Source organism: Leopardus geoffroyi, chromosome B3 (assembly GCF_018350155.1).
Source record: "Leopardus geoffroyi isolate Oge1 chromosome B3, O.geoffroyi_Oge1_pat1.0, whole genome shotgun sequence".
Classification (NCBI taxonomy): Eukaryota; Metazoa; Chordata; class Mammalia; order Carnivora; family Felidae; genus Leopardus; species Leopardus geoffroyi.
Genome location: NC_059337.1, coordinates 102391470 through 102418527, shown reverse-complemented (window position 1 = coordinate 102418527; position 27058 = coordinate 102391470). Strand labels below are relative to the sequence as shown.

The window sequence follows — 27058 nt, the reverse complement described above, 5'->3', positions numbered from 1 at the left end:
AAGATGATATCTATTCCTTGAAGATAACACAAGGCAATTAGATACTTTGTTTATACAAAAATGAGTCTTAGCCACTTCGTGCTGAATGTGCTTAGCACTTAGAAAAGTTTTTGTTTTTTTCTTTTTGAATCACAGATTTTTGTGATTTAACAAATCAGACTGATGAAGAACTAAAAATTGTAACAATTTATAAGGTATGAATGGGGACAGAAAGTCAAATTTTTTACTGTCCCTCCCATATCGTGAGTGAAAGGTGAGTTTACGTCCCAAGTTTGAAAGTATATTAAAGAAAACTTAATCTCATCATTGAGGTGCTATTTTTGGATGTATGTAGTTCATCTAAATCTTGATTCACTAATGATTTTTGTTTTATTTTGCTAATGAATACTTATGTAGGACTTAATTCTGTTTATTGCCAGAAAGAGTACTATGAATAAAGAACTAAAAATAATGAGGCTGTTGGAATATATGACTGGAATTGGGGAGTAGTCAAAGTTGATTAAAGCTGTTAAGAAGTCATCGGGGTGCCTGGATGGCTCAGTTGGTTAAGCGACTCTTGATTTTGGCTTAGGTCATGATCTCCTGGTTTGTCAGATCTAGCCCCTTGTCGGGCTCTGTGCTGACAGCGTTGGGATTCTCTCTCTCCCTCTCTCTCTGCCCCTCCCTTGCTCACACTCTCCCCCTCTCTCAAAATAAATAAATAAACATTAAAGGGGAGCCTGGGTGGCTAAGTTGGTTAAGTTCAGCTGAGGTCATGATCTCAGGATTCATGAGTTTGAGCCCCTTCTCGGGCTTTCTGCTGTCAGTGCTGCCCACTGCTGTCTGCTGCCCACTTCGGAGCCTCTGTCTCCCTCTCTCTGCCTCTCTTTCTCTGCCTCTCTCTGTCTCTCTCAAAAATAAATAAACATTAAAAAAAAAAATGAGCATGTTTTTAAAAAGCCATTAAGAAGTCATTGAGAATAGACGAGAAAAACTTGCCCTAATGGTTTCTTTTAAAAATATATTATCTATAAACAATTTTTCTGGCCTTGGAGAAAAAAAAAAATCCCTATACATACCTTTAAATACCAAACAAAGCCATCAAATTAATACTTCTCTTAGTTTCATTGGCTGACACAAAGTACCACAAATTGGGATGTTTAGAACTGTGAGACAATAGAGCTCTGTTATTTAGAGGCTAGAAGTCCAAAATCAAGGTGTGGGTGCAATCATACTCCCTCTGAAAATTGTAGTGGGGAAAACTTTCTTGCCTCTGCCCAGCTTCTGGTGGTAGCTATCAATCCTCAGTGTTTGCTCGCATTATTCTAATCCCTGCCTCTGTTGCTGTCCAAATTCTCCTCTTTTAAAGATACCAGTCACCTGGGACTGAGTCCACTGTAGTCCAGTACGCCCCATTTTAGTTACAGTAATTGCAGATGCAATTAGCTTATTTCCATATAGGTCACATTCTGAGGTATGAGGGTTTAGGATTTCAAGGTATCTTTTTGGGGAGGGAACACAATTCAACCTATACCTATACCAGTGCTAAATACGATTATTCAAAAGACTGACTGGCAATTTTACAGTTTCGTTTAACAAATTTGCTGAGTGCCAGGCCCCGCACTGAATGCTAGGAACACAGGATGAGTGTCTGCCCTTATGGAATTTACAGTCTTTTGGACAAAAACAGATATTCATCAGAATCACCTGAGTGAGTGTGTGTGATTACTGATTGAGGGATGTAAGGATAAAGAGTGCTCAAGGAGAGCACTTAGCAAAGGAGTTTATCTGTGTTGGGAGATAGAAGCAGGGAAGCCTGAGCTGACATCTGAATAACAACAGACACTGCTGAGGATTTAACTAGGTGCTGAGTCCTGGACATGCATAACCTTTGTTGCCTTCACAAGAGCCCTAGGGGGTAGGTGATATTATTCCCATTTTATAGGTAAGGAAACTGAAATACAGAGAGGACCTGTCCAAGATCCTATCTTGAAAGTAGCAGTGTTGGGAGGATGATAGAGAATAAGAGTCCTAATCTCTGACATTCTGTTTAATTTCATTCATAATATTTTACTGATTTATTTAACTCCCCCTCGCCCCCTTCCCTCTCCTTTTTAAAAAATTGCTGTTTTCTTTGTTCAGCTCTTGAAACTCCTTCATGGCTGGGTATTCCCGCACTGATTTATTTGCAGTATACCTCTGTAATTTGATCCCAGTATTAGGTTGAGCCAGACTGCAGTATTAAAATTTGCCAGGAGAGGGCAACTATCTAATCTTTGATGAATCTTAGATTATGAGTCCTGGATTATATGAACCATTCCTAATTCCCGTTTATATAAATGAATATATTCCCTACGGTTCTACATTCTCTATTGAGTTTGTGGTAATTAGGGGATAATTTGGATTGGGCTGATCAAAGATTTTGTGAACTGAGGTAAATCTGTTATAGTCAGGGCTGAGAGGACATTTACTCACTAGAATTTTGTCTGATTATAGCCTCAGTAGCAGTTTTTTAGACGCTTTTGGAGAAGAGGGACTGTTTGTACTCATCATTGAATCCCTAGCAAATTGCCCAGCAATGTGGACGACTTGATGAATGTTTGAATTTATTTCATAAAGACAAAGGCCCCTTCTTAACTCTTATCTTTCTTCTACAATGCTCCAGACATAGGTGCTCCATAATACTGGCTGTTTTATACACTAAAGAAAAATGCAGAGGATTTTTCTTTATGAAAAAAGCTACAAGTTATTCCAACTGCATCTCTTGAATACTTTAGGCCAGAGGACACCCTTTAGACATACTTGTAGAGTCATAGAGTCCTGCACCTGCAGAAACTCACCTGTTTGGTGAGGTAACTGTTACAGTCAGCCAACATATTATTTCAAGGTATTGAAGTGACTGGCCTGTTTCCCTGACACATGAAAATTATCATGGGGAAGGATCTCTAGAAAGTCTGTCAGGATTGTAACCAGTTTTTAAGATATTATTTAAGTGTTCAAGTGTACACAAAATTAGGATAAGATAACGAGCTGACTGCCAAGTGCCTTTTACGTAGCCTCAACTGTTAACATAAACATAGGTTATCTTGTGTTATCCCTTCTGCCTCCTATACCTTCCATCACTGACTTATTTTAAAGCAAATCCCAGATATGTCATTTCATTGATAAATACTTCACTATATCTAAATTATAAAAACCTAAAAATATTATGCTTGAAATTAACATAAATTCCTTACTTTAGAATATCTAACCAGTGTTTACATTTCTCTGATTTTCCCACAGGTGTTCTTTACAAATTGGTTTCTTTGAATAAGGATTCAAACAAGATTCACACATTATATTTGATAAATGTCTAATTCTCTTTTAGTTTGTTACAGTTTGATATTCCTTTTTATCCCCTAATAACTTTTTGAAGAAACAGGGTCGTCTGTCCTATAGGATTTCCTACATTCTGGGTTTTGCTCATTATTTTCTCATGATTTAGTTTAACATGTTCCTTTAGCTCCTGTATTGCTTATATACTAGTAGATTTAGAGGTATGCCTCGCTGCCCCCACACCGAAAATAACTCTTAAATTTAGTCAAGAATAATTCAGAGGTGTGGCATGGGCTTCTGTCAGGAAGCAGCTAAATAATCTAGTTGTCTATCTTTTTGTGATGTTAAAGTTGATCAACTTTAGGTGTTACCAGCCATTCAGTAATTATTAGAAGTTGCAAAATAATGATGTTTGGTTCTTTAATTCCTTTTGGATTTGTCGACTGGAGTTTTATAAAGAAGGTATAGGGGAATGCTTTAGGCTATCTTTACAACTATTTAGTAAGTTTAAAAGTATTTAAAATAAAGCTTAAAAATATATAGGTTGTTAATTTCTGTAATTCTGCAGTGGATATCTACCTCGTTGTGACTCAGTCTAGAAGCCATAAAAGAAAATAATTAAACTTTACATAAAAACTATGAATTTTCACATATGAAATACCAATACAAATGAAGTCAAATGACAGAATGGGAGGAAATATTTACAATTCCTATCAGAGATGACAGGATAATCACACTAATATAAAAAGAGATACCAGAAATTAACGTGAGAGGCCGGAAACACAATTGAAAAATTGGGAAGACACGTAAGCAGACAGTTCAAGGGCCAGGAAATACAAAGGATCTTTAAACAGTTGGAAAGATGCTTGACCTCACCCTCAATAAGGGAAATGCACACAGACTCCCACCAAGATACATTTTTTTCCTTGTTAGATTGTCAAAAGTTCAGAAATTTGATACCCTATTATGTTATTAAGGTGATGGAGAAACAAATACTGCTGTTGAAAGGGTAACTATCCTTATGGAGGATAATTTGGCAACATCTGTCATATATAAACTTATATATTCTACTTGAAAATCCTGCCTCTGGGAATTTATCTTAGGTACTTGTACACACGAAATGACATATGCTCAGAGTTCATCACTGTAGCATTGAATGTGGAAGCAACCTCAATGTCTAGGCCCCTAGAATGGCTAAATTATGCAGAGGAGTTATATTTTGTAGGGAAAATTGGGAGGGGGCATAGTTACATGTTGTTTATATTCGTATTAAGAATTGGAGGATACACAAGTGCTTACATGTTCATCAGGAATATGAACTGGGGTAACAGATAAGAGTAGAAGCAAGACTTTTCACCATTTTCAGTTTTTGATTTCTGAGGTATGTGCATTTATTTTCAAATAGATAATTCAGTAATATTGTGGCGGGTGCCTGGGTGGCTCAGTCGGTTAAGTGTCCGACTTCGGCTCAGGTCATGATCTCACAGCGTGTGAGTTCGAGCCCCGCGTGGGGCTCTGTGCCTCTGAGCCTGGAGCCTGCTTCAGATTCTGCGTCTCCCTCTCTCTCTGCCCCTCCCCCGCTCATGCTCTGTCTCTCTCTGTCTCTCATGCTCTGTCTCTCTCTGTCTCTCAAAAATAAATAAAACGTTAAAAAAAATAGTATCATGGCAAAGTTGTTTCAAATCTAGGAGTAAAAGAAATACAACTTTTCCTAACTACCTAGCTAATGAGAAAAATCTGGTAACCGAAAATGTTTACCCTGAAATTAGAGAAAAATAGTTGGACATACAGATTTGTGAGTTTGATCTTTGTTGTGATCATTACTACATAGAGACTGAGTTTGAATGTGATCTTGTCTTTTAACTATCTGTATAATTACTGGTATATCTCTAAACTTTGTCGTTTTCCCCTTTTTGTAAAGGGTGGTAATACCTGCTTTGCCTGGGCTCTTCTAAGAATTAAGAAGGTATGTGAGAAAGCACATGATACTTCATCTAGTCCTTCTTTATGGTGAGGAAAAACTGTAACATTGGATTAATTGAGAAGTGTTTTAAGACTGTGGGACACTTTGGAGCCCTAAGCCCACAGACATGCTGTGAGGAAGGTGTGCCACATGGAGTGACCACAGGTGGGTGTTGTGGCTGATGGCTGTACCCGAGGTCTCCCCCAACAGCTAGCATTGAAAAATAGACAGGGGAGTAGATCCCCCCAGGTGATTCCAGCTCCCAGCCATTTCCACTGACGCCACAGACATTGAGGCATAGAGGCCAGTCATCTTCTCTGTGTCCTGTCTGGATTCCTGACCCAGGAATCCAGGGACATAATAAAATCGTTGTACATCACTAAATTCTGGAGTGTTTTGTTATGCACTAAAAGCAACTGGAGCAAATTTTTAGATGAGGGTGGTTAGATTTGCATTTGTACAGAGGAAGAGGGAGTGAGTTAAATAAGCCAAGAGATGGCATTATGGTTTAAGGCCAGAGATTTAAATTTGTGAATTATCAGTATAAGGCTGATACCTGAAGCGAGGAGAGTACCTGGGCTCCTCACAATAGTGATAGGAGATGGGTGGCCTAAAACTTTAGAAGATGTCTGCATTTAGATAGTAAGAAGAATGAGAGAAGAGCCAGCAGACAGTCTTAAAAGGACATATCAGAAGCAGGAGATCCAAAGTTTGTTGGCAGAAAATGGTTTTAAGAGAGACAAGGAACAAAAACTAGAGGTCATGAGACAGTGTAAACTTGAGCCAGATTACCTGGCTTCAAATTCTGTTATTTGTGAGCAGTGCCTCAATAACCTCATCTGTAAAATGGAGCTATTAATAGTACTCATGCATCTTATAGGGTTATTGTGAGGATGAAATGAGTTAGTACACAAAAAGTGGTAAGGGCAATGCTTGCCATACAGGAAGCTCTATAGACATTTTGTATGCGTTAGCCATGAGGACTGAGATTTGAAGGGGATGATGTTAGTAGTTTCTATAGCTTAATGTGGTCAGAAGCCAGCTTCTAGGATGTTAGGGAGTAATTCTGGAAAACAATAAAATTTTGAGGTATCTTTTTCTGACTGGCAGGATCAAGTGAGTTTCCCCTTGATGTGTATCAAGGCATCAACATGCTGGATGCTGGATGTTGCTGAGTGAAACCCTTAGGTGTCAGAGAAAAGCATGAACCCAAAACTCTGGGAAGGTGGGCCAGGGGTATACGTGTGATCTCACATGATACGCCTGTCAACTTGAAGGTTAGATCCATTCTAAAGAAGTGGAAACTGAGGAGGCTGATGCTGTCACTTGCCAGAGGTCACGGAGCAGAACCGAGGTATTTGTGACTACAGCGCTCATGTTCTAATCGACATTATGCCCCCTCAGGTTTAAAGTGCCTATGTTACAATTTTATATGAAGATCCATTTATATGTGAGGATCATAATACATAGGAATCTGCTTTTCTTCCTGAATTCTAGCAAGGAGAGAGCCAAGTAGATTTATGTTTGAGGCATTTCTTACTACCCTGACTGAAAGAGATTTCATGAAGTTTTTGATTAGGGGAATTCATGAATAATGCAAAAATCTTAGCTAAATTGTGTTCAATTCTAAGGTGGATTATAACAAACTTTTCCCTATTTCATCCTTTGAGGGAGATATCTGAAGACCAAAATTTTATGTATTTTGTTTAAAGCACATTGAATTGTGTTGTGGCCATTTTGTATTTTATATGTGTGAGTCTTTTAATAGTTTTATTGTTTGGAAACTTTTCTGTTTTAATGTTAGTTTTTAGGGCTTGTACCTTCTGTTAAATGCAGTTATAAATAATATTTCATTAAAAGTAATTTTATCTATAACCACCAGGTATATAAATTTCAGAGATACAAACTTACTTTAACACCTTGAACAATTAGGTAAATATACTACAACATAATTATGTTCCATCTGTGCTAATCTATCCAAATTGTGTTCCCTACTGTATATTTGCAACCTTATCTAAATGGATACACTTGCATGTTGTATGTTTTTTTTTTTTATTTGTTTGATTCTTATTGTGGTAAAATATACATAACATAAAATTTACCATTTTAGCCACTTGAAAAAAAATTTTTTTACATTTATTTATTTTTTGAGAGACAGAGACAGAGCACAAGCAGGAGAGGGGCAGAGAGAGAATGAGACACAGAATCCAAAGCAGGCTCCAGGCTCTGAGCTGTCAGCACAGAGCCTGACTCAGGGCTTGAACTCACAAACCATGAGATCATGACCTGAGCCAAAGTTGGATGGTTAACTGACTGAGCCACCCAGGCACCCCTAATGTTTTAAAAGTCCATTTGGCCACCCAGCCCTTCTATGAACTTTACTTGAATGCATGTTGCTAGTTGGGCTTTTTGGTCTAGTCTTTATAATCTGGTTGGTTGTTTTATTTGTGATTCTAACTTCTTATTAATCTCTTTGGTTACCTGTGCTTCGTGTCCTGGCTCTTGTACTTCTCGAGTATCTCTAGATTTTGTCTTCACTTCTGATTCTTTGTCATCTCTTACCAGAGGTACAGTGACTTTTTTTTTTTTAATGTTTATTTATTTTTAAGAGAGAGAGAGAGAGAAAGAGAGAGAGGTAGCATGCGAGCGGGGAAGGGGCAGAGAGAGAGCGAGACACAGAATCTGAACCAGGCTCCAGGCTGTCAGCTGCCAGTACAGAGCCCAACACGGGGCTTGAACTCACAAGCTGTGAGATCATGACTTGAGCCAAAGTTGGACGCTTAACTGACTGAGCCACCCAGGCACCCCATAGTACAGTGACTTCTTAACTGGTTGCCTTGCCGCCTAGCTTGTTCTGCTCCAGTCCATTACTGCCAGTGTAATTTTACTAAATTGAATAGATCACTTCCTGCTGAAATACTTAACTGATTTTTTCTGGTCTTTCCTCACCATGATTTGAAGTTTTGTAGTATTCCATCCTCTTGCCTGCATTTTTTTTCTTCTGTTGCATCACTGTCCCCTCATGAGAGGCAGTTTAGTATTTTGGTTTAGTGCACAGTCTAGCTTGAAGAACCACTGTGTCTCTTCCCACAATGGAGCTGTAGATCGAGGGAGACATTCTACCCAAGCCTTGTTTGTCTGAAATATTTGGCCCTTTTTATCTGTTGTTTTCTTCCTCTAATTTTTTTTTTCACTATCTTTTTTTGGTTTTGGTTGCTCACCATGAAGATCCCCACCCCACCACCCATTTGTTAACAGCCATTGCCTCTCTAGAGTCTGAACGACAAAGCAGTTTTAAGTGAGGAAATTGCCCATTGCTGAGTTTCTGCAATGAAGTCTTTTGAGATCCAGTTGGTCCAAGTGCTGTTTCAGTGAAGAGCTTTGCCAGGAACATATGGTTCTTGCTCTGAGGTATGATATGTTTTATGTACATAGATGAGTGTTTATTTTTCTAAGTAGGAATCAGAACCCAGTTCAACAGAGGCCATTGACAAATGTCCCAAACAAGGAAGTTCTTAATAACATAGCTTCAAATGCAATCGTATCTATTTTATGGTAAGTGGTTCATGAGCAGCAACGGAGAGGTGGTAGGTGCTGGAATTTAACTGATATTGGGGACTTTGCCAAAGAACTTATTGACTACCCCTTCAAAATATAAGTGCTTTTGAGGGTGCCTGGGTGGTTCAGTCGGTTAAGCGTCCGACTTCAGCTCAGGTCATGATCTCACAGTCTGTGAGTTCAAGCCCCGCGTCAGGCTCTGTGCTGAAGCTCAGAGCCTGGAGCCTGCTTTGGATTCTGTGTCTCCCTCTCTCTCTCTCTGCCCCTCCCCTGCTCATGCTCTGTCTCAAAAATAAATAAAAACATTAAATATATATATATGTATTTAATATATATTAAATATTTTGTTAATGCACAGGCAATCCTGGAGGTGTGCCACTGATCGCCACCAGGAACAACTTGCCTTTCAGCAGCACAAAGTGCTTAGCTTACAGCTTACAGCTGCTAGTGCCCTTGCTTTGCCTCAGTGGAGGTCATGCTTATTCCATGCTGTTTTTTGCTTTCATTTTGATATCCGTTTCTTTCTATTCCTCCACCACCAACATAATTTGAGGGTGGGGCTCTTTACAAGTGAAGTACTTTATTATTTCTAAAATTTTTTTAATGTTTATTTATTTTTGAGAGAGAGAGAGAGAGAGAGAGAGAGAGCGAGCTTGTGCAAGTAGGGGAGGGGCAGAGAGAGAGTGAGACAAAGAACCTGAAGCAGGCTCCAGGCCCTGAGCTGTCAGCAAACTCACAAACTGCAAGATCATGACCTGAGCCGAGGTTGGGAGCTCAACCGACTGAGCCACCCAGGCACCCCACAAGTGCAGTACTGTATAAGAGAGTCAAGTGTTTCAGCTTTATAGTTAGTGTGTTAGAAACTGTGTTCACTGATACAATCCCAAGGTCCTTTTGGTGTTTCTTAAACTATTTTAGTGCATCAACAAACTCATCCTGGTATAATGGGAAGAACAACTAGTCTGGACTAGTCACAGCATCCCCACTAAGTAGTTTATGACCCTAGACAAGTCCCTTGCAAGGCTTTCTGGGTCTGGTACAGGGAGGGGCAGTTGGACTAGGAGTCTTTGTACTATGGGTGTGCTTGTCAGTATTGCCTCATCGCTCGCTGTGTTGACTTCCAGCAGCTGACAGGTGAGGTCCTACTAAGAATCTCAGGCTTCTTTCATTGCTAGGGGTGCTGATTTCCTTTGGAATGTTTAAGCCACACAGAAGTTTCTATGGTAACACATCTCTCTCTTTTTCTTGTCACACACATTTTTGAAAAGGTTCTTCATGCTGTGGTCTTCTAACCTATAGCCCCTTTGATTAGACAAAGCCCTTATTTAAGGACTTTTTCCTCAGGAGTATTGTAGATACTTGTAGAAGAAAAAGCAATTGCTAGTCCTACTAACTCTTGAGGTGTTAGTCTGTTAATAAGGTTTCATATCAATTAGAAGAGGGATTGTTGGATTATTTGGTAGCACAGTAATAACAAGGAAACAGTGTTTTCTGTCAGGATTGTGACATTTTATTTTACTTTTGATTTTTTTATATAAAATTTTCAAACACAAACATAGACAAAATTGTATAATGGACAGCTATGTACTTACTACCTAGATTCAAAATTAACATTTTGCCACATTGGCATGGTCTATTTTACAGAGAACAAATCAGAGACCTGTATTTAGAGGTGAAATCTCACCTTAGAAAGTGTTTTTCTTCTTAACCACTTACAGTGTCCTTAGCAAAATTAACTATTAATTTCTTCATATGTTTTAATACCTAATCTACATTCATAACAGTAGAATTAATACCTAATTCTGCACCCCCAGTTGCCCCAAATGTCTTTTACTCATGACTTGTTTAAACTAGGACCCACTCAAGATCCATATATTTGTATTTGATTGTTAGGTTTTAATCTAGAAGATTTCTTGTTTTCCTCTCCCCCACCCTGTGACACTGATTTATCCAATTCTTAGTGTCCTATAAGATCTTCCACCTTTGGGATTTGTCTGCTTGTTTTCTTCTTGTTTTCATTTAACTTGTTTCTATCTCTTTCATATTCCTGGAAGTGGAAGTTAGGTCTAAAGACTTGATTAAATTCCAGGAAAACCATTTTAGCAAGAATGCTATTTTCTTCACACCATATCACACCAAGAGACATAAAATATGTGGATCTTGACGATTTAAAGACTGTGGTTGGTTTGTAAAAGTGATTCTTTACTGGTTTCCTAGGATAAACTTCTATAGAGAGGTTCTTTTTTTTTTTTTTTTCTCAAGCCTTTTTATTAGTTTGAAGATTTAATGGGATTCTCCTTTCCCCTGAACTGTTCCAGTTTCATTTCAAAAAGTAAAGGTCAAAGTAGCATTAAATTACAGAATTTTTCCTCATATAAACCAAATAAATAGTTGGTAAAACAGTATTTTGCAACCAATGTGCACCAGCTCTGGGCTCTGGCAGCCTCTGGGTATCAAGGCATTCTTTCTGTCTGTTCTCTTGAGCTGGCAGGTACCTTGACACTCTTCTCTTCTTCAACCCCCATGTTTATCACTAATATTACTTTTATTTTAAAACCTCAGATTTGTTCTCTTTGTTTCCTTTGCTGTCATTGGCTTTAGGCCTGTCACCTCATGGCTGACTGAAGTGCAGCAACTTCTGATTCTGGTTTCTTGCCTCTGGGCTCTCCCCCTTGAGTCCATTGTTCTCATAGGACAGGTGGCTGGTGATAAGGCTCTCATGTGTAAGTCAGAAGACAGGGGGTCAAAATCCAGCTCTTCATGCCAACAGGTACACTCTTCTTTAGCAGGCACTTAATGTTTCCAGATAGAGCATCAGTTTGCTCATCTGTAAAATGGGGGATGATAACTGTTTGGACGACTGCAGAATAAGACAGGACTTGAAAGAAGTCATGAGCGAAATGTAAAATTCAATTTTATGTGCTCGGAAATAGAAGGGCATCTGTTTCTGCTGAATGCATAGACCCACTCAGGCAGTCAACTCTACCTTTTGTTGTTTCCTGTATTTCTGTATTTCATTTCCTATAATATCTCTCTTCCTTACCCCCTCTGGAAAACCCTCCCTTCCTTTCCTTCAATCTGTCCTTAAGGCCTGGATCAAATTTTTATGCTCAATATAACCGTATGTTTTCTTCCAGCTTATAATTTTTCCTTTATATAAACTATTGCTTCTATAGTTTAGCTTCTAGGCATGCCTTCCATTTTGGGGGGCTGAGTTTTTAAAAAATTCTAATGTAATTAATGGACAGTGTTATATTAGTTTCAGGTGTACAAATACTGATTCAATGATTCTGTACATTACGGTGCTCCTCATGATAAGTGTACTCTTAATTCCCTTCATTTATTTTCTTATTTCCCCAGATCTTAAGTTTCTTGAGGTCATGTTTGATATATTTTTGTCCAGCTCAGAAACTAGTACAGAACTTCCCATGAAAACTTGATCATGTTACCCTTGAAACTGATTTATAGTGAGCTGGCGGTATGTAGGACCCAACTGGTTTCTTAAATGGCTGATATTTTTCTAGGATATGGATATAATTTTCTTATGTGAGGTCCTCCTTCCTTTACTTTTCACTGGACCTCTGGAAAGTTGGCTCCAGCTTCTTTGCCTAATCTCCCCATCCTGTTCCCCACCTCACCATCCAATCTCACTCTCTGTTCCAAGCCTCCTTCCCCAGCTGGTGTGCAGACCTCACAGTGTTCCACAGGAATTGTCATCCTCTGAGTTGGTGACTATAGTGAGGGTTTATGGTGGGGAATTAACATTGCCAACTGTTCAACCTTGCTAAACAGCAAATTAAGGCCAGTAGTGGGTCCATTTTTAACCCTCAACCTCTCTCAAAAGCCTATGCTCCCAGCCCAACTGGTCATCAGAATTGCTTGGGTTTTTAAAAGATTTAATAATCCTGGTTTCACCCCAACAGCTAGTGAATCAGATTTTTCAGGGTAGCTTGAGAAGCTGTATTTTCCAAAGCTCCCTATGATTGGCCATATGTGGGATCCACTGTTCTAAAGCGTGATCCCTTTTCCCTTAATCATTTGTCAGTAATGATGGTGGCTTGCACACCCTGCTGGTACTTATTTGTTGGATAGGATTACAGATGGTTCTATAACATCCATCTGTATGATATCTCTTGGCATAAGTGAATGTAGGATGATAAAGGATGAGCCTATTAAAGGCTTCTGAAGCAAATGGATAGTTTATCAGATTGGTGTGTTCTTTCTTTAGAACTGCTGTGAACCAGACCTTGTTACCACCATCTGTTTTGTAAATTCCATTTACAGTTTAACAGCTGGATTGTGAAAGATATACAAAGTTATCCAATTAAAAGACTATATTTGGCAAGTGTGCATCCTTTTTTTTTTTTTTAAATGACTCCTTGAATACACTCTTATTTCTTTCCTTAGATAGCCTTTTAAGGCTCTAATTTTTGTCTACCACAAATTATCAGAGTAGTAAACCGAGACCAGAAGGAAGTTCTTAGGCTTGGAGGCTTGGATAACTTTGGGAGTTAATAATGTATAGGATTGATAGCCTTGAGTTTTATCCTTAAAAAAAATCTGAATAGTTTAAAACAGGTGCTTTTCCCTACCTCAGTACTGAAAGCCACTAGCCAGTACCTTTGCACATCTCAAAAGGTGACTGACCAGTAGGAATGGGTGGATAACTTGTGTTGTAATTTGGCATTGATTTCCAACATCCCTAGAGTTGTACAAGCCAAGAACCTGGGAGTCCTGTTAAATTCCTTCTCCAAAAACCATTCTCTTACCTGTGGCAATCCTGTAGCCCAGGTCACAGTCCATACAAAGTCCAAATGAGAACTTGGGTCTCTGGACTTTTAAACTTCATCTTTTCTAATTTACTGTTATGCTTTTTGAACCACTGCATGTATGTGGTTTTCTAGGGGCCAGTTAAGTAATGGTGTTTAGGTAGAGAAATTTGTGTACTTCTATTTTCTTATTTCAGTACTTCAATATCTTATAAATAAACTACAACAAATACTGTTGTAATTAGGAAAAAGTCTTGGTTATGTTATCATGTGAGAACATGCCCTCAGCAACAGACATTATGTTCATGACAAGCCCAGCTAAGAGGATGGGAACAGCTTTCCAGGATTGCATTTGGCAAATAAAGGAGGCACATCAAGGGGTGCCTGGGTGGCTCAGTCAGTTGAGCATCCAACTTCAGCTTAGGTCATGATCTCGTGGTTGGTGAGTTTGAGCCCCGCGTGGGGCTCTGTGCTGACAGCTCAGAGCCTGGAGCCTGCTTTGGATTCTATGTCTCCCTCTCTCTCTGTTTCTCCCCTGCTCATGCTCTGTCTCTCTCTCTCTCAAAAATAAAGATTGAAAAAAAAAGGATGCATATCAGTACTATTTTTAATGCAACCAGTACATTTATTTCAATAGCATTGGCTACATTTTTTTTTTTTTTACAGTTTTATTGAGAAAAAAGTTGGCATGCAACATTGTGTAAATTCAAGGTGTACAACGTGTTGGTTTAATACACGTGTATATTGGAATGTGATTACCACCATAGGTAGGTAATATTTCCATCACATCACAAAATCACTGTTTCTTTTTTGTGATGAAAACATTTAAGATCTACTGTCTTAGCAACTTTCAAGTATGTAATACAGTATCATTAACTGTAATAAAAAAGGTGTGCATTAAAAAAGGAAATACTCTGTGGGGTGCCTGGGTGACTGTCAGTTAAGTGTCCGACTTTGGCTCAGGTCACGATCTCACGGTTTATGAGTTTAGGCCCTGCATCGGGCTGTCTGCTGTCAGCACAGAGCCTGCTTAGGATCATCTGTCCCTTCTCTTCTCTCTCTCGCTCTCTCAAAAATAAATAAACTTAAAAAAATACTGTGCATTAAATCCCCAGAATTTATTCATCTTTAACTGGAAGTATGTATTCTTTGACCAACATCTCCCCATCTTTCCCACCCTCCCAGCCCCTTATAACCATTATTTTACTCTCTGTTTCTAAGAGGTTGGCTTTTTTTAGATTCTATATGTAAGTGACAGCATACAATATTTGTTTTTCTCTGACTTATTTCACTTAGCATAATGCTTTCAAGATCCATCCATGTTGTCTTGGCTATATTTTATTTTTTAATTTTTATTCATTTATTAACTTATTGAAGCTTATTTATTTTGAGAGAGAGAGGGAGAGAGAGAATCCCAAGCAGGCTCCACACTTAAGCACAGAATCCCATGCTGGGCTTGATCCCACAAATTGTGAGATCATGACCTGAGCCAAAATTAAGAGTCTGACACTCAACCAACTGAGCCATCCAGGTGCTCCTATTTATTTTCTAAGATATTAAGTAATCCTTGCACCTACTATGGGTCTCAAACTTACAACCATGAGATCAAGAGTCACATGCTCTAGTGACAGAGTCAGCTGGGAGCCCCTTGGCTATATTTTAATTGCTTACAAGCAGCATGGGAATTTATCTCTGCCAGGGATGACAGAAATGAAAATTTGCAAAATAACCAAACTTTTACTTTCTCTGCAATGCATTGGATCTTTCCTGCTGACAAATTCGCAGTTTATGAAATAAGTTCACAGAGCATATCAGAGCTGTGCCACAGCTCTGCCTACTCCAGATGGTTTGAATGGTTGTCTAAAGTCATCTTAGTTTCCACCTATGTCAGTCTGTGGAATGTTTGAGTTCATGCTTATTTCGGCCAAGTTTTACAAATGTTCGCTCTATCTTGTTAAGCGCAAGAAGCTATGCGTGTTGGAAGTGCTAACAAGAGGTGCACCATCATGATGGAAATGAAGGCAGAGAGGGTGATTTTCTTCCATCTTTTAATTTAACATTGCCCTTACTTGTAGGACAAATTTTTCAAACAGGAGTAGAATGCAAAATGTTTTAATGCCACACTGAAGGCAGAAGAAGTCTTTGTTTTAATTGCAGAGTGTGATCAAGGGAAGTTTCTGGAGTTTGCAGTGTTACATGAAGCAGGCTCAGTCTTTCCTGTGTAATGCCACTCTAGCATCAGAACTTCTATGCAAAGGTAACCTCAGGGTTTTTGCTTTTCTTTCCCCCCCAGGAAAAAAACCCAGAACACCAGCATGTACATGAACAACGCAATTAAAACAATTTTAAACATTTTTTAAAACATTTATTTATTTTTGAGAGAGAGAGCATAAGCAGGGGAGGGGCAGAGAGAGAGGGAAAGAGAGAATCCCAAGCAGGCTCTGCACCATCAGCACGGAGCCCGATGTGAGCTCACACTTGTACACTGTGAGATCATGACCTGAGCTGAAACCCAGAGTCAGACATTTAACTGACTGAGCCACCCAGGTGCGCTCCAAATTTTTTTAATTAATGAAATGCGTCAAATATATAAGAAAAAGGACAAAGAATTAGTTTAACCGACATTCATCTGGTTTTAATAAATATTAACATTTTGCTATAATTGCTTTGGAAAATACAGATAAGTTTCATAGATACCTCTTTCTGATCCTGTTCCCCTCCCTCACAGAGTTAACTGCTATCCTGAATTTCATCTCTACTCTCATGCCTATTTTTGTACTTTTATTTCATATGTATGTCCATAAACAACATGTGGTTTTTGCTTCCACTTCATTTAAAGGATATTACTGTGTGTATCCGCTATTGTCTCTAATACTTGCTTTTTTCACTGGACATTGTTTCAGGAAATAATAAATTCAGCTTAGATTCACTGACTTTCATGGCTGGGCCATATTTTATTACATCACTCTACACAGATTGTGTAATCATTCTTCTGATGTCCATTTAAATCCCTAATTTTGCTATTACCAATAATGCTGCAATAATATTTTTTCTGTTCCCTTGGCCACATCAGTTTTTTTGGAGTCCTTTCTTTGAAATCTGTCTTAAGGAAGTAAATCACAGGGTAGAGACTGACATATTAATTGGATAAAATGGAAAATTTGCGTTTAATTCTGGCTCTGTGAATGGCATATAGGGTACTGTGCTGAAACTTCATAAAGTCTTAAGCTACAATGCCTGCCTCCAAGGTTGGGAGAAATTACAGACATAACGGTGGTACCAGGAGGTAAAGTGCCCAATGCTGGTTGAGACAGCTCTGATGTTGAGGGGTTTGGGCCAGTAATTCAGACCTTTCTCCACTAAGTCAGGGTGGCTGTTAGCCCCTTAAGTTGATTTAATTCCAGCCAAGAGCAAAGAAACTTTTCCTGCCTTATTAGTTGTCACTGTGTTTTGCTGTCTTAGTTCTAAAGTCAGTAGGCAGATAGGTCGCCTGGGTGACTGAGTTGGTTCAGTGTCTGACTCTTGATTTCAGCTCAGATCATGATCTCACCATTTGTGGGTTCGAGCCCCACATCAGCCTCTGTGCTGAGAGCACAGAGCCTACTTTGGATGCTCTCTCTCCCTCTCATTCCGCCCCTCCCCTGCTCATGCTCTCTCTCTCAAAAGAAATAAACTGAAAAACAATTTTTTCGAATAAATCGGTAGGCAGACCCCATTCTCTTTCTTATCTGTTAGGGTGGATGTACATTCAATGTTCCAAGCCTTCTTCCATTGTCTATTAATGCTGTTCTCCAGGAAGCTGCATCAGGTGTGAAATTCTGGCTTCCTCAGAGATCTCTAAATTTTAGTGCTGATCACCAAACATCCTAGATAATGCTAATTCCTATTACCATTCGTTAAAAAGAAATTCCATTAGATAGAATTTTTCTTTTGTGGGGAATCTCTCCCAGAGGTTTCCTGTTACTCCTACCCCCTTTCACCATGGCAGAAGCAGTTCTGTGTTTCTTATATTGCTGTGTTTGAGTAGGAGCATTTTGAAGGTGTGAAGATTCTGTGTAGCAGCACAAAACATGAATACAACTTTAATACAGGGGCTCTTGGGGTGCCTGGGTGGCTCAGTGGGTTAAGTGTCAGACTTCAGCTCAGGTCATGATCTCACAGTTCGTGAGTTCAAGCCCCACGTCAGGCTCTGTGCTGACAGTTCAGAGCCTGGGATCTGCTTTGGATTCTGTATCTTCTTTTCTCTCTTCCCCACCCCCACTTCCACTCTGTCTCTCTCTGCCTTTCAAAAATGAATAAACATTTAGATAAATCTACAAAAAAAAAAAAATACAGGGGCTCTCAAAGTATGGTTCCCAGACCAGGAGAATTAGCATCTTCTGGGAAGTTGTTAGAAATGTCAATTCTCATTCCCACCCAGACCTACTAAATCAGAAATTCTGGGACTGGGGTCCAGTGATTTGTGTTTTGACAAGCCCCCTGGGGGAGTCTGAGAAGCACCCTGCTTCCTAGGGTGCTTAAACAGGTACGTGGGCTCCTATTGTGGACCTGACTAACTGTACTTTCAGGAAGGGATTAACTACTTAAGGGATGGCTGCCCAGCAGGGTTATTTGTTGTCATTGCTTAATCATTAATGACACGAGCAAGGTATACCTTTACATTTTTCTTTGTGTGGTATTGTAATAGACAAACCTTCAACTTTTGGAGGCTCCTTCAGTTTTCTTTGTTGGTTATGACCAACAGGAGGAAACAGAATGCCATAAATCCTTGTTTCCAGGGTTACCTTCTTGCTGCTGATAACAGGCAGGAAATTAAAACAATCTGTGATAGTGTTTTGTTCTTATTAGCCACAGATGGTAGCTTTCAGATATGTTGGAGCAAAACATAAATAAATATAGCAGGGAAACTTCATTATTGAAGAAAAATGATTCAGCTAGGTCAAGTTTATAGTCTGGGTTCACTTTCACAAAATGGGATATAGGCAACATAATATTGTTCCATTACCACAAACCATTAAGATTTATGGGGGTCACTGGGTTTTTTTCTTTTTGGCTTAATTTTAAGTATGTAAAACATTTACATGATTTCAAAGTCAACTATGTAACAAATCATATTTAAAGATGTCTCACTTCTATCCATATCCCTTCTCTCCTGCTTTCTTAGTCCTTTATGCATAATCATTTTTATTCGTTTTTTGATTTATTCTCCTAGTGTTTCTTTTTGAAGATAAGCATATATATGTTTATATCTCCCCCATTCCACTTTCTTTACACAAAAGGTTGCATGTTATTCTATATTCTTTTAAGATTATTTTAAAAAGTTAGCTCTACTAAGGGATAACTTAAATTCAATAAAATTCAACAACTTCATGTGTACAATTTGAATTTTGAGAAATACATACAGTTGTGCAACCACCAGTACAATGAAGGTATAGACTCTTTCCATCACCCAAAAAGGTTTTCTTCTACCCTTTTACAGCCAATCCTCTCACCCCTCTGGTCCTTGCTAAACCATCTGTCTGCTTTCTCTAACTATACTTCTCTTTCCTAGAATTTCATACATACTTTTTTTGTGTGAATGTATATGACTTCTTTCACTATGTATATAATTCTTTGAAGATTCAGCCATATTAGTACATATATAAGTAGTTATTCTACTTTATTGCAGAATAGTGCTCTATTGTTTATACATTCCAGTTGATGGGCATTGTCCTATTGCTTTTTTTTCCTTTTTATTTTGAAGTGACATTAGAATTACCAGAATACTTACAAAGATGGTACAGAGAGTTTCTATATACCATTGCCCCAGCTTCCTCAAATGTTAACCTCTCCTATGGCCCATGGTATAGTTGTCATTTCTTAAGAAATTAATATTGGGGGGTGCCTGGGTGGCTCAGTTGGTTAAATGTCCGACCCTTGATTTTGGCTCAGGTCATGATCTCACAGGACATGGGTTTGAGCCCCATGTCCAGCTCTGTGCTGAAGTGCGGAGCCTGCTTGGGTTCCTCTCTCACCCTCTCTTTCTGCCCCTCCCCAGCTTACGCTCTCACACACTGTCAAAAATAAATAAACTTTAAAAATATTTAACAAATTAATATTGGTACAATACTATAAACTATAGACTTTGTGTGGATTTTAGTTTTTCCAGTGCATTTAGTCTTCATGTTTCTTTAGTCTCCTCTAATCTGTGACAATTCAGTCTTTCCATCTCTCTGTTTTTTTTTGTTGTTTTTTTTTTTAATGTTTATTATTTTGAGAGAGAGAAAGTGTGAATGAGCAGGGGAGGGGCAGAGAGAGAGGAAGAGAGAGAATCCCAAGCAAGTTCCATGCTCAGTGCGTTTCCAATGCAGGGCTTGATCCCGTGAACCATGAGATCATGACCTGAGCCAAAATCAAGAGTCATTTGCTCAACCAGCTGAGCCACCCACACACCGCCTTCCCCCCGTGTCATTTTAAGAGTGCTTGTTGAGGTATTTTGCAGAATGTCCCTCAGTTTGTCTAGTAATTAGACTACAGTCACACACTTCGGGGGAAGAACACCACAGAGGTGATGTGCCCTTTTCACATTTTACCAGAAGCTACATGTTATTACTATGTCTTATTACTGGTAGAGTTAAACTGGATCACTTGGTTTGCCAGGTTTCCTCGGTGTAAAGTTACTATTTTTTCCTTTTCTGTAGTCTGTCTCCTAGAAGCAAATTATTGCTTTTTAAATTCTGATGTATATTAGTGTGCATGGGACACATAGTTTAGCCACTCCCTCAACCGTAATTATAGTAACAGTAATAACAGCAACTACTACTTAATCCACCTGCGTACTTCTAAAAACATGTGGATTATCTCATTTAATGCTCAGGATACTCCTGAAAATGTAGATGCTTTTTTCATGTCCATTTTACAACTTAGAAGACTGAGGCAAAGAATAGTCTTTCCAAGGTCCAACAGCTACTTAGTAATGGACCCAGACACTAACTTAGCCTAACTTGAGGACCAGCTTTTAACATGTGCCGTATGGTAGTTGTCACAACTTAGAATGGGGATGCTCTCATTCTTTGTCAGAGAAAATGAATGCTTCTGTTTGATAATTCTTTTGTTCTTTAAGAAATAACTTTGTTTGTTTTACTTTCAGGGTTTTCTTGTATGACTAAGGATTTTAATAACCTATGGCATGGCAGTAATATTACTTAAAAATCTTGGAGAAATCCAGGATACTTTGGGGAGCACTCAGGGCCTATTTTTAGACTTCTTCCAGAAATATGACTGTAGGTTAGGGCAGAGTATTCAGAATATAAAACTGTTTTTGGCGAAGTATTTACTTCAAGGATGACACTGATCCTTTTCTTCCGTGGATTTTTATCAGCCTCTCCTACCAGGGGTGTCGTGTTTGTCTGTGTGTGTCTAAACCCTGCATATTCACGTTTGTTGACCACGCTAATGACTTTTCCACTCCACAATCAAATGTGTCTCTGAATAGCCTGACTCAGGGGATGATAACTGTGGTTCAGTGATGACTCAATATCTGTGAGCCTCTATTCTAGCAACAACGGAGCCACTGAAGGTCAGGCTGTGTGGGTGGACGTTTGCACTTCCCTGTGACTCACACTGCAGCCTGGCTTTCTGAGGGGAGATTAACTGTAGGTGGCCGCAAAACTCTATTCACCTCCTCCCCGCTCCGTCTCATCGTACTATGTAGATGGGTATCCCTGGATCCTTGAAATCCTACGGCTTGGAGTCTTGAATGTATGTAGGCTGCCATGATGTCCAGCTATCAGTGCATGTTTAAAAAATAAAGCTTTTATGTTTTAAAATGTCTGTTGTATGCCTGGCCATATGTGCCAGAGTCCAGAGGTCAAAAGCTAATCTGGGCAGGCATATACATAAAAATTATAGCATTTAGTTCCTTAGGGAAAAATGTAACTGCTTAGAATAAGTCTCGTGCTTGCATTCAAGAATTAGTAAATTTTATGAGTAAACAAGTATTTGGGGGATAGATAATGTCGAGTTTATGGGTGTTGAGATCTGGCCTCAGAGGTTAGATGGCTAAGGACTTCTGGCCTCAGAAGTCAGATAAGGTTTTCTACACATCCACTATAGAGAAAGTGTTAGGTACAAGAAAATACAAAGAAGAAAAGGAAAACAGCTCCCTTTCGTCACCAGAACTCTTGTTTTGCATATTTCTTCCTTTCTCCTTTGCTCATGCAGCAGACACATTTGTTTGTAATCCTGCATTTGTTATGTAATATTATATAGTTAAGGGTTGTTTTCATCATTTAAAGAAAAAGACTGCTAATTTGGTGGGAGAAAAATAACTAGTTTTAACGCGTTTTTCCTTAACATTTTAGTTAGGATTAACATTTTGTCTTTGTTGACTGTCAATCTCTGTTTAACCGTGGAGATTGTTAGTTTTTCTACTCTGAATCTTTCTGTAAAATTGGAAATGTTACTAAAGCAAGCCTCTGATTTCAGATGTCCTAAATGATGCTATATTTGATGAAGATCATGATGAGATGGTGATTGTGAAGGACATAGATATGTTTTCCATGTGTGAACATCATCTGGTTCCATTTGTTGGAAAGGTAAGGGTTTTTTCTGTTTCCTGTTAATTTTAAAATATAACAAAAATTTTTAAATTAGGATTATTATCTTTAAAATCATCACCTAATTCCTAATATCCCAGATATGTAGAATTACACGTAAACATTTACTCTTTATCAACCTGACTAATCTAATAATTTGAAGTTAACAAAACAAAAACCAAGTAGCTGAAGGTCCTCAGGGCAAATATTTCATAGTAAGTACCATGGTATTGGTTAAAATAATGAGATAAAGTTGCCTTTTTTTTTTTTTAAGGTAGCTGCAGCAGACTCTGAAAACCTTTGCTTTTTATTTTGACTAAATAATGTTTGATCCAAGATGTACTTTTGTGTAATATGGCATGAGCAGCAATGATTGCAGAATTTCTTATGGCAGAGGTCATAGTATTAGTGGACTTTGTTTCTAACTCTTTCTGTATTAGGAACAGTGAATCTGATGCAAGCTGCTTAATATTATCTAGCTTGTTGCACTTAAGCATATCTTTGAAACCGTGGATGTAGGACCAAAAGTAGTCCTGTCCTCTCTCTCCCATTATAATTTTATTTTATTTTGACTTTTTATTAATAGTTTTTAAACAGAAGACTTAGCAAATAGTGTTATGAATACCTGTATACCCATCACCTAAATTTAATGTGTTAACATTTGCTTCACATTTTTTTTGTTAAAATATTTCATTTTGGGGGCACCTGGGTGGCTCAGTCAGTTGAGTATACGACTCTTGATTTTGGCTCAGGTCACGATCCCAGGGTCCTGGGATCAAGCTCCGTGTGGGGCTCTACACCAAGTGTGAAGCCTGCTTGGGATTCATGTGTGCGCGCGTGCGCGCTCTCTCTCTCTTTCTCTTTTTCCTCCTCCCCTCCTCCCCTCCTATCCCCCATCCCCTCCTCCCCTCCTCCCCTCCTATCCCCCATCCCCTCCTCCCCTCCTATCCCCTCCTATCCCCTCCTATCCCCTCCTATCCCCTCCTCCCCTCCTCCCCTCCCTTTGCCCCTCCCCTGCTCTCCAGTGTGCCTGCACTTAAGGGCTCAGGATTTTCAAGAAGGAGGGAACCTCTGAGCTTATCTTACTACCTTTTATTGTAAGTGAGGAATTTGGGCCCAGAAAGCATAGGCTTTGTCCAAGAAGACAGAGGAAGTTAGTGATTTGGGCTGGGGCTAGACTTAGGAACTTGATCTGTGCTCAGCCTCTCACTATATCCTCTTACCTTCTGCTATGATTATCTCTGTGTTTGTGTTCTTGCTAACTTTTAAAAAAATCTATTGTTCAGCAGTGTTTCTCTAAAATCAGCATTGAAATGACTTAAGATCTTCAGAAAGATCAAAAGTAGTACAAACAATAAACAAATTACAGCTCTGCATATAAGTATAACATTTCAAGTGGTACAGAAGATCTTAGCTCTGTGGGAAACTTTCAACTCTCTAATTTTTCTTTGAAATAGTCAGTTCAGGTGCTACTTTACTTTCTCCTTCTGCTGACCAGGAAGGTGATGAATTGGTATTCTTAAATTCCCAAAGCACAGTGCTAATAGATGAAAAATCACTAACTACTACTATATCCATTATTCACATGTACAGTAGATATTAATTAGGTGAGCGAATGCAACAAACGCTAGCGAACCATGATGCAAATAAATCTATACTTCTATATTAGGTTAATTGATTGCCTACAAATGGCCGTTTACTTATTAGCCTTTTGTAGAACTAATGTGTTCCCGTAATTTAATACTTGGCTCAAAGAGAGGTAACATGGACATATTAGATGTTAGTCAGTGACTTTTAAGATTACGGAATTGGCTTGGCCTCATAGTAGGTGCTATAAGAACTTAGATCTTAAGGTCCAGGTTTTTTGTTTTTTTTTTAATTTTTTTTTTTTCAACGTTTATTTTATTTTTGGGACAGAGACAGAGCATGAACGGGAGAGGGGCAGAGAGAGAGGGAGACACAGAATCGGAAACAGGCTCCAGGCTCTGAGCCATCAGCCCAGAGCCTGACGCGGGGCTCGAACTCCCGGACCGCGAGATCGTGACCTGGCTGAAGTCGGACGCTTAACCGACTGCGCCACCCAGGCGCCCCAAGGTCCAGGTTTTGACAAGTCACATTTGTAGCCGTGTCCTTTATCTCCCATCAGGAAGATAGTATTCTCCAGCAGCTTAGAGATGGGGCCACCAACCATGACAAAGGACATGGAGACCCTCTTTCTGTGCAGTGGGGTGGGACTTTTAAGGCCACTATGATGTGCAGAATGTCAGTGTTCACAGTTACAGTTTGGGCCATTTAAAGGAAGCTTTCCTGGCTACATTTTAATGTTGCTATAGGATAATTTGCACTGTCTTGAGAGAATGTCCCCTCAATAGAAGAAAGACTGGAAGAATTGTATCAAGAGTTTAACTTCACCAGGAAATATCAAGGCTATATTTCAAATTTGTCATTTCATTAATATTCATATATTTTCCTTTTCCTGCACATCTGTAATTTTCTAAATGCTTTTGTTAGCCCTTCATTTTCTAAGTCTTAAAGCTTCTAGATTTTTTAAGTTTATTTATTTATTTTGAGAGAGAGAGAGAAAGACTGAATGAGTGGAGGAGGGGCAGAGAGAGAGGGTGAAAGAGAATTCTAAGCAGACTCCATGCTCAGTGCAGAGCCTGACGTGGGGCTCGATCTCATGACTTTGAAATCATGACCTGAGCTGAAATCAAGAGTTGGATACTTAACCAACTAATCACCCAGGTGCCCCAAAACTTCTAGATTTTTTAAAGAGACATTTTCATCGTGTTGAATTACATAATACATACACTGTCTTCTATTTCCTTATTTTGTTACAAAGAAGCACTGGATTTTCAACTAACTCGTGATTTCTGTCTCTTCTTTGAAGGTCCATATTGGCTATCTTCCTAACAAGCAAGTCCTTGGCCTTAGCAAACTTGCGAGGTAAGTATGACTGTGTGGTGAGTAGGAAAACAGATTTGTAGGACCTGCCCTTATACGGCTAGAATCTCATAAGGCTTGCTTTCTTGACTGGTGTGGATCTAACTTGGAAGTCACATTACAACATAAAATTTATAGTCACAGAGACAAGCGTATTTGGAGGACCTGAGACACAAATCCCTTTTATTCTCACCCATCACTGCCTTTCTCCTCCACCTTCCACAACTCTTCCCACTGGCACATCTTTGAAGTCTTAGTTCATACCTTTCTCTGTAGAGCCTGGAAAGGACCAGGATGCATTCAGTCCAGCCCCCCATGTTTAAGGGTGGTTTAGTAACAGTGGGTGGGGGGGAGGGGAGAGGAAACCTGAGTAGGAGTCTAATTCCACTGCACTGTTTTCAGACTTATAATCATACTACCATTTGGGGTCTTCTGCACCTGAGTATTTGTGGGCATCTTCTGGGGTCCTGCAGGGCCATCCATTCACTTCTGGTTTGATACCTCTGCAGGCACAAAACTGTGCTGTGCCTTCCTTGGCTTTCTCAGCAATATTCCAAAAATAATACCTACTCTCCTCTCTGTTTCTCTTTTCTACTACGGTCTTATTTTCCCTTCTTTATCCTGTGGGTTCATGCCTTTTAAAAAATTCCTTTACTATTTTTATTTGGGCTTTAGGAAGGAGAGGTAATATACAAGTACTGTCATCTATGTTTAAGTAGAAATCAACCTGACGATTGGTGTTCATGTATCTCTGATAGCTCAGCAACCAGTATTTTATTGCCCCTAAATATTCTTCTTTGTAATTTCTTTGTATGGAGTTAGTGAGTCCTGGGTATGGAGGAATGCTGGGAGGTGTGGTTGTGTGTGTGTGTTGGGAGAGAATTAAGGACAAAATGAGGTAATAGGCGATGAACATACAGTCAGGTGCCCCCCCCCCCCCAAACCAAGCTAAGTTTGGATAATTTGAGATTATAGTGACCATATCAAAATTGGAATAGGGGTGCCTGGGTGGCTCAGTCAGTTAAACATCTGACTCTTGATTTCAGCTTAGGTCATAATCTCACAGTTCGTGGGTTTGAGCCCTGCGTTGGACTCTGTGCTGACAGGGCAGAACCTGCTTGGTATTCTCTCTCTCCCTCTCTCTCTGCCCCTCCCTACCTCTTTCTCTCTCTATCTCAAAATAAGTAAACATTAAAAAATTTTTTGGAATAAATGAATCTTTGTGACCAAACTAACTATATATACTATGACTCTGATGTATTCCTGCTGCTTTTCCACTTAGACAATGGAATTCATCACAATCCTGAAATGGTGGTCCAGATCTTTTTCAATTCTGTGTTGGAATCTGTAAAAACCACGCTAGCAGTCTGACAGCTGCTCTACACAACTGTTCTTTTTACTTTGTTTTCTCTTCCACTTTCTTACTCATTCCTCTTGGGATTAAGGAGAAAGTAGGTAGAAGAGAGAAATTTAACTTCCCTGGTTTCTGACCTCATTCCTCTCCATCAGACAGGGCTACTTGGTACCATGAAAAGATGTTATTATGTCATAGCTGTAACTGCTTCACTGCAGTAAGGCTCTTAACACAAATCCAGAAACATCTTGCCACCTTTCAGTGATCTGTACCCAGTGGCAGTGCCGAGGGGTGGGTGGATGTTGGTGGTAATGGGAGGGGGCAAATAATCCTACTTTAATTTCTATTAGCAGCCCCCTCCCTAGTAACTTATTCCCAAATAATAAAGTCATGTCAACTGTGAAAGAAGTGTCTGTACTAAAATTGGTTATTCTTACTGTTTGATAAGCCACAGTCTAAGTAAAATCAGCTTCGTTTCTGTGCAAACCTAGCTGCAGGCCCAGTCTGCTGGCACCCTCCCTTTCAGCAAGACTGCCAACCCTATGCCTTTCCTATATAGAAACTTGGGCACTGCTGATGCTTGTGTTACCGCCTTTCCTAG

The 27058-nt window shown here is 39.3% G+C and overlaps 1 protein-coding gene across 4 annotated transcripts in view; it reads left to right on the top strand.

Annotated features, from left to right (window-relative positions):
- GCH1 (GTP cyclohydrolase 1) overlaps positions 1 to 27058 on the top strand; it is a 47686-nt gene that overhangs the window by 4608 nt on the left and 16020 nt on the right. For all 4 annotated transcript variants that reach the window (XM_045451032.1, XM_045451035.1, XM_045451033.1 and 1 more), the window contains exons 2-3: positions 22051 to 22160; positions 25051 to 25106. In XM_045451032.1, the coding sequence (XP_045306988.1) occupies positions 22051 to 22160; positions 25051 to 25106 (166 nt within the window). The remainder of the gene's footprint in view (positions 1 to 22050; positions 22161 to 25050; positions 25107 to 27058) is intronic.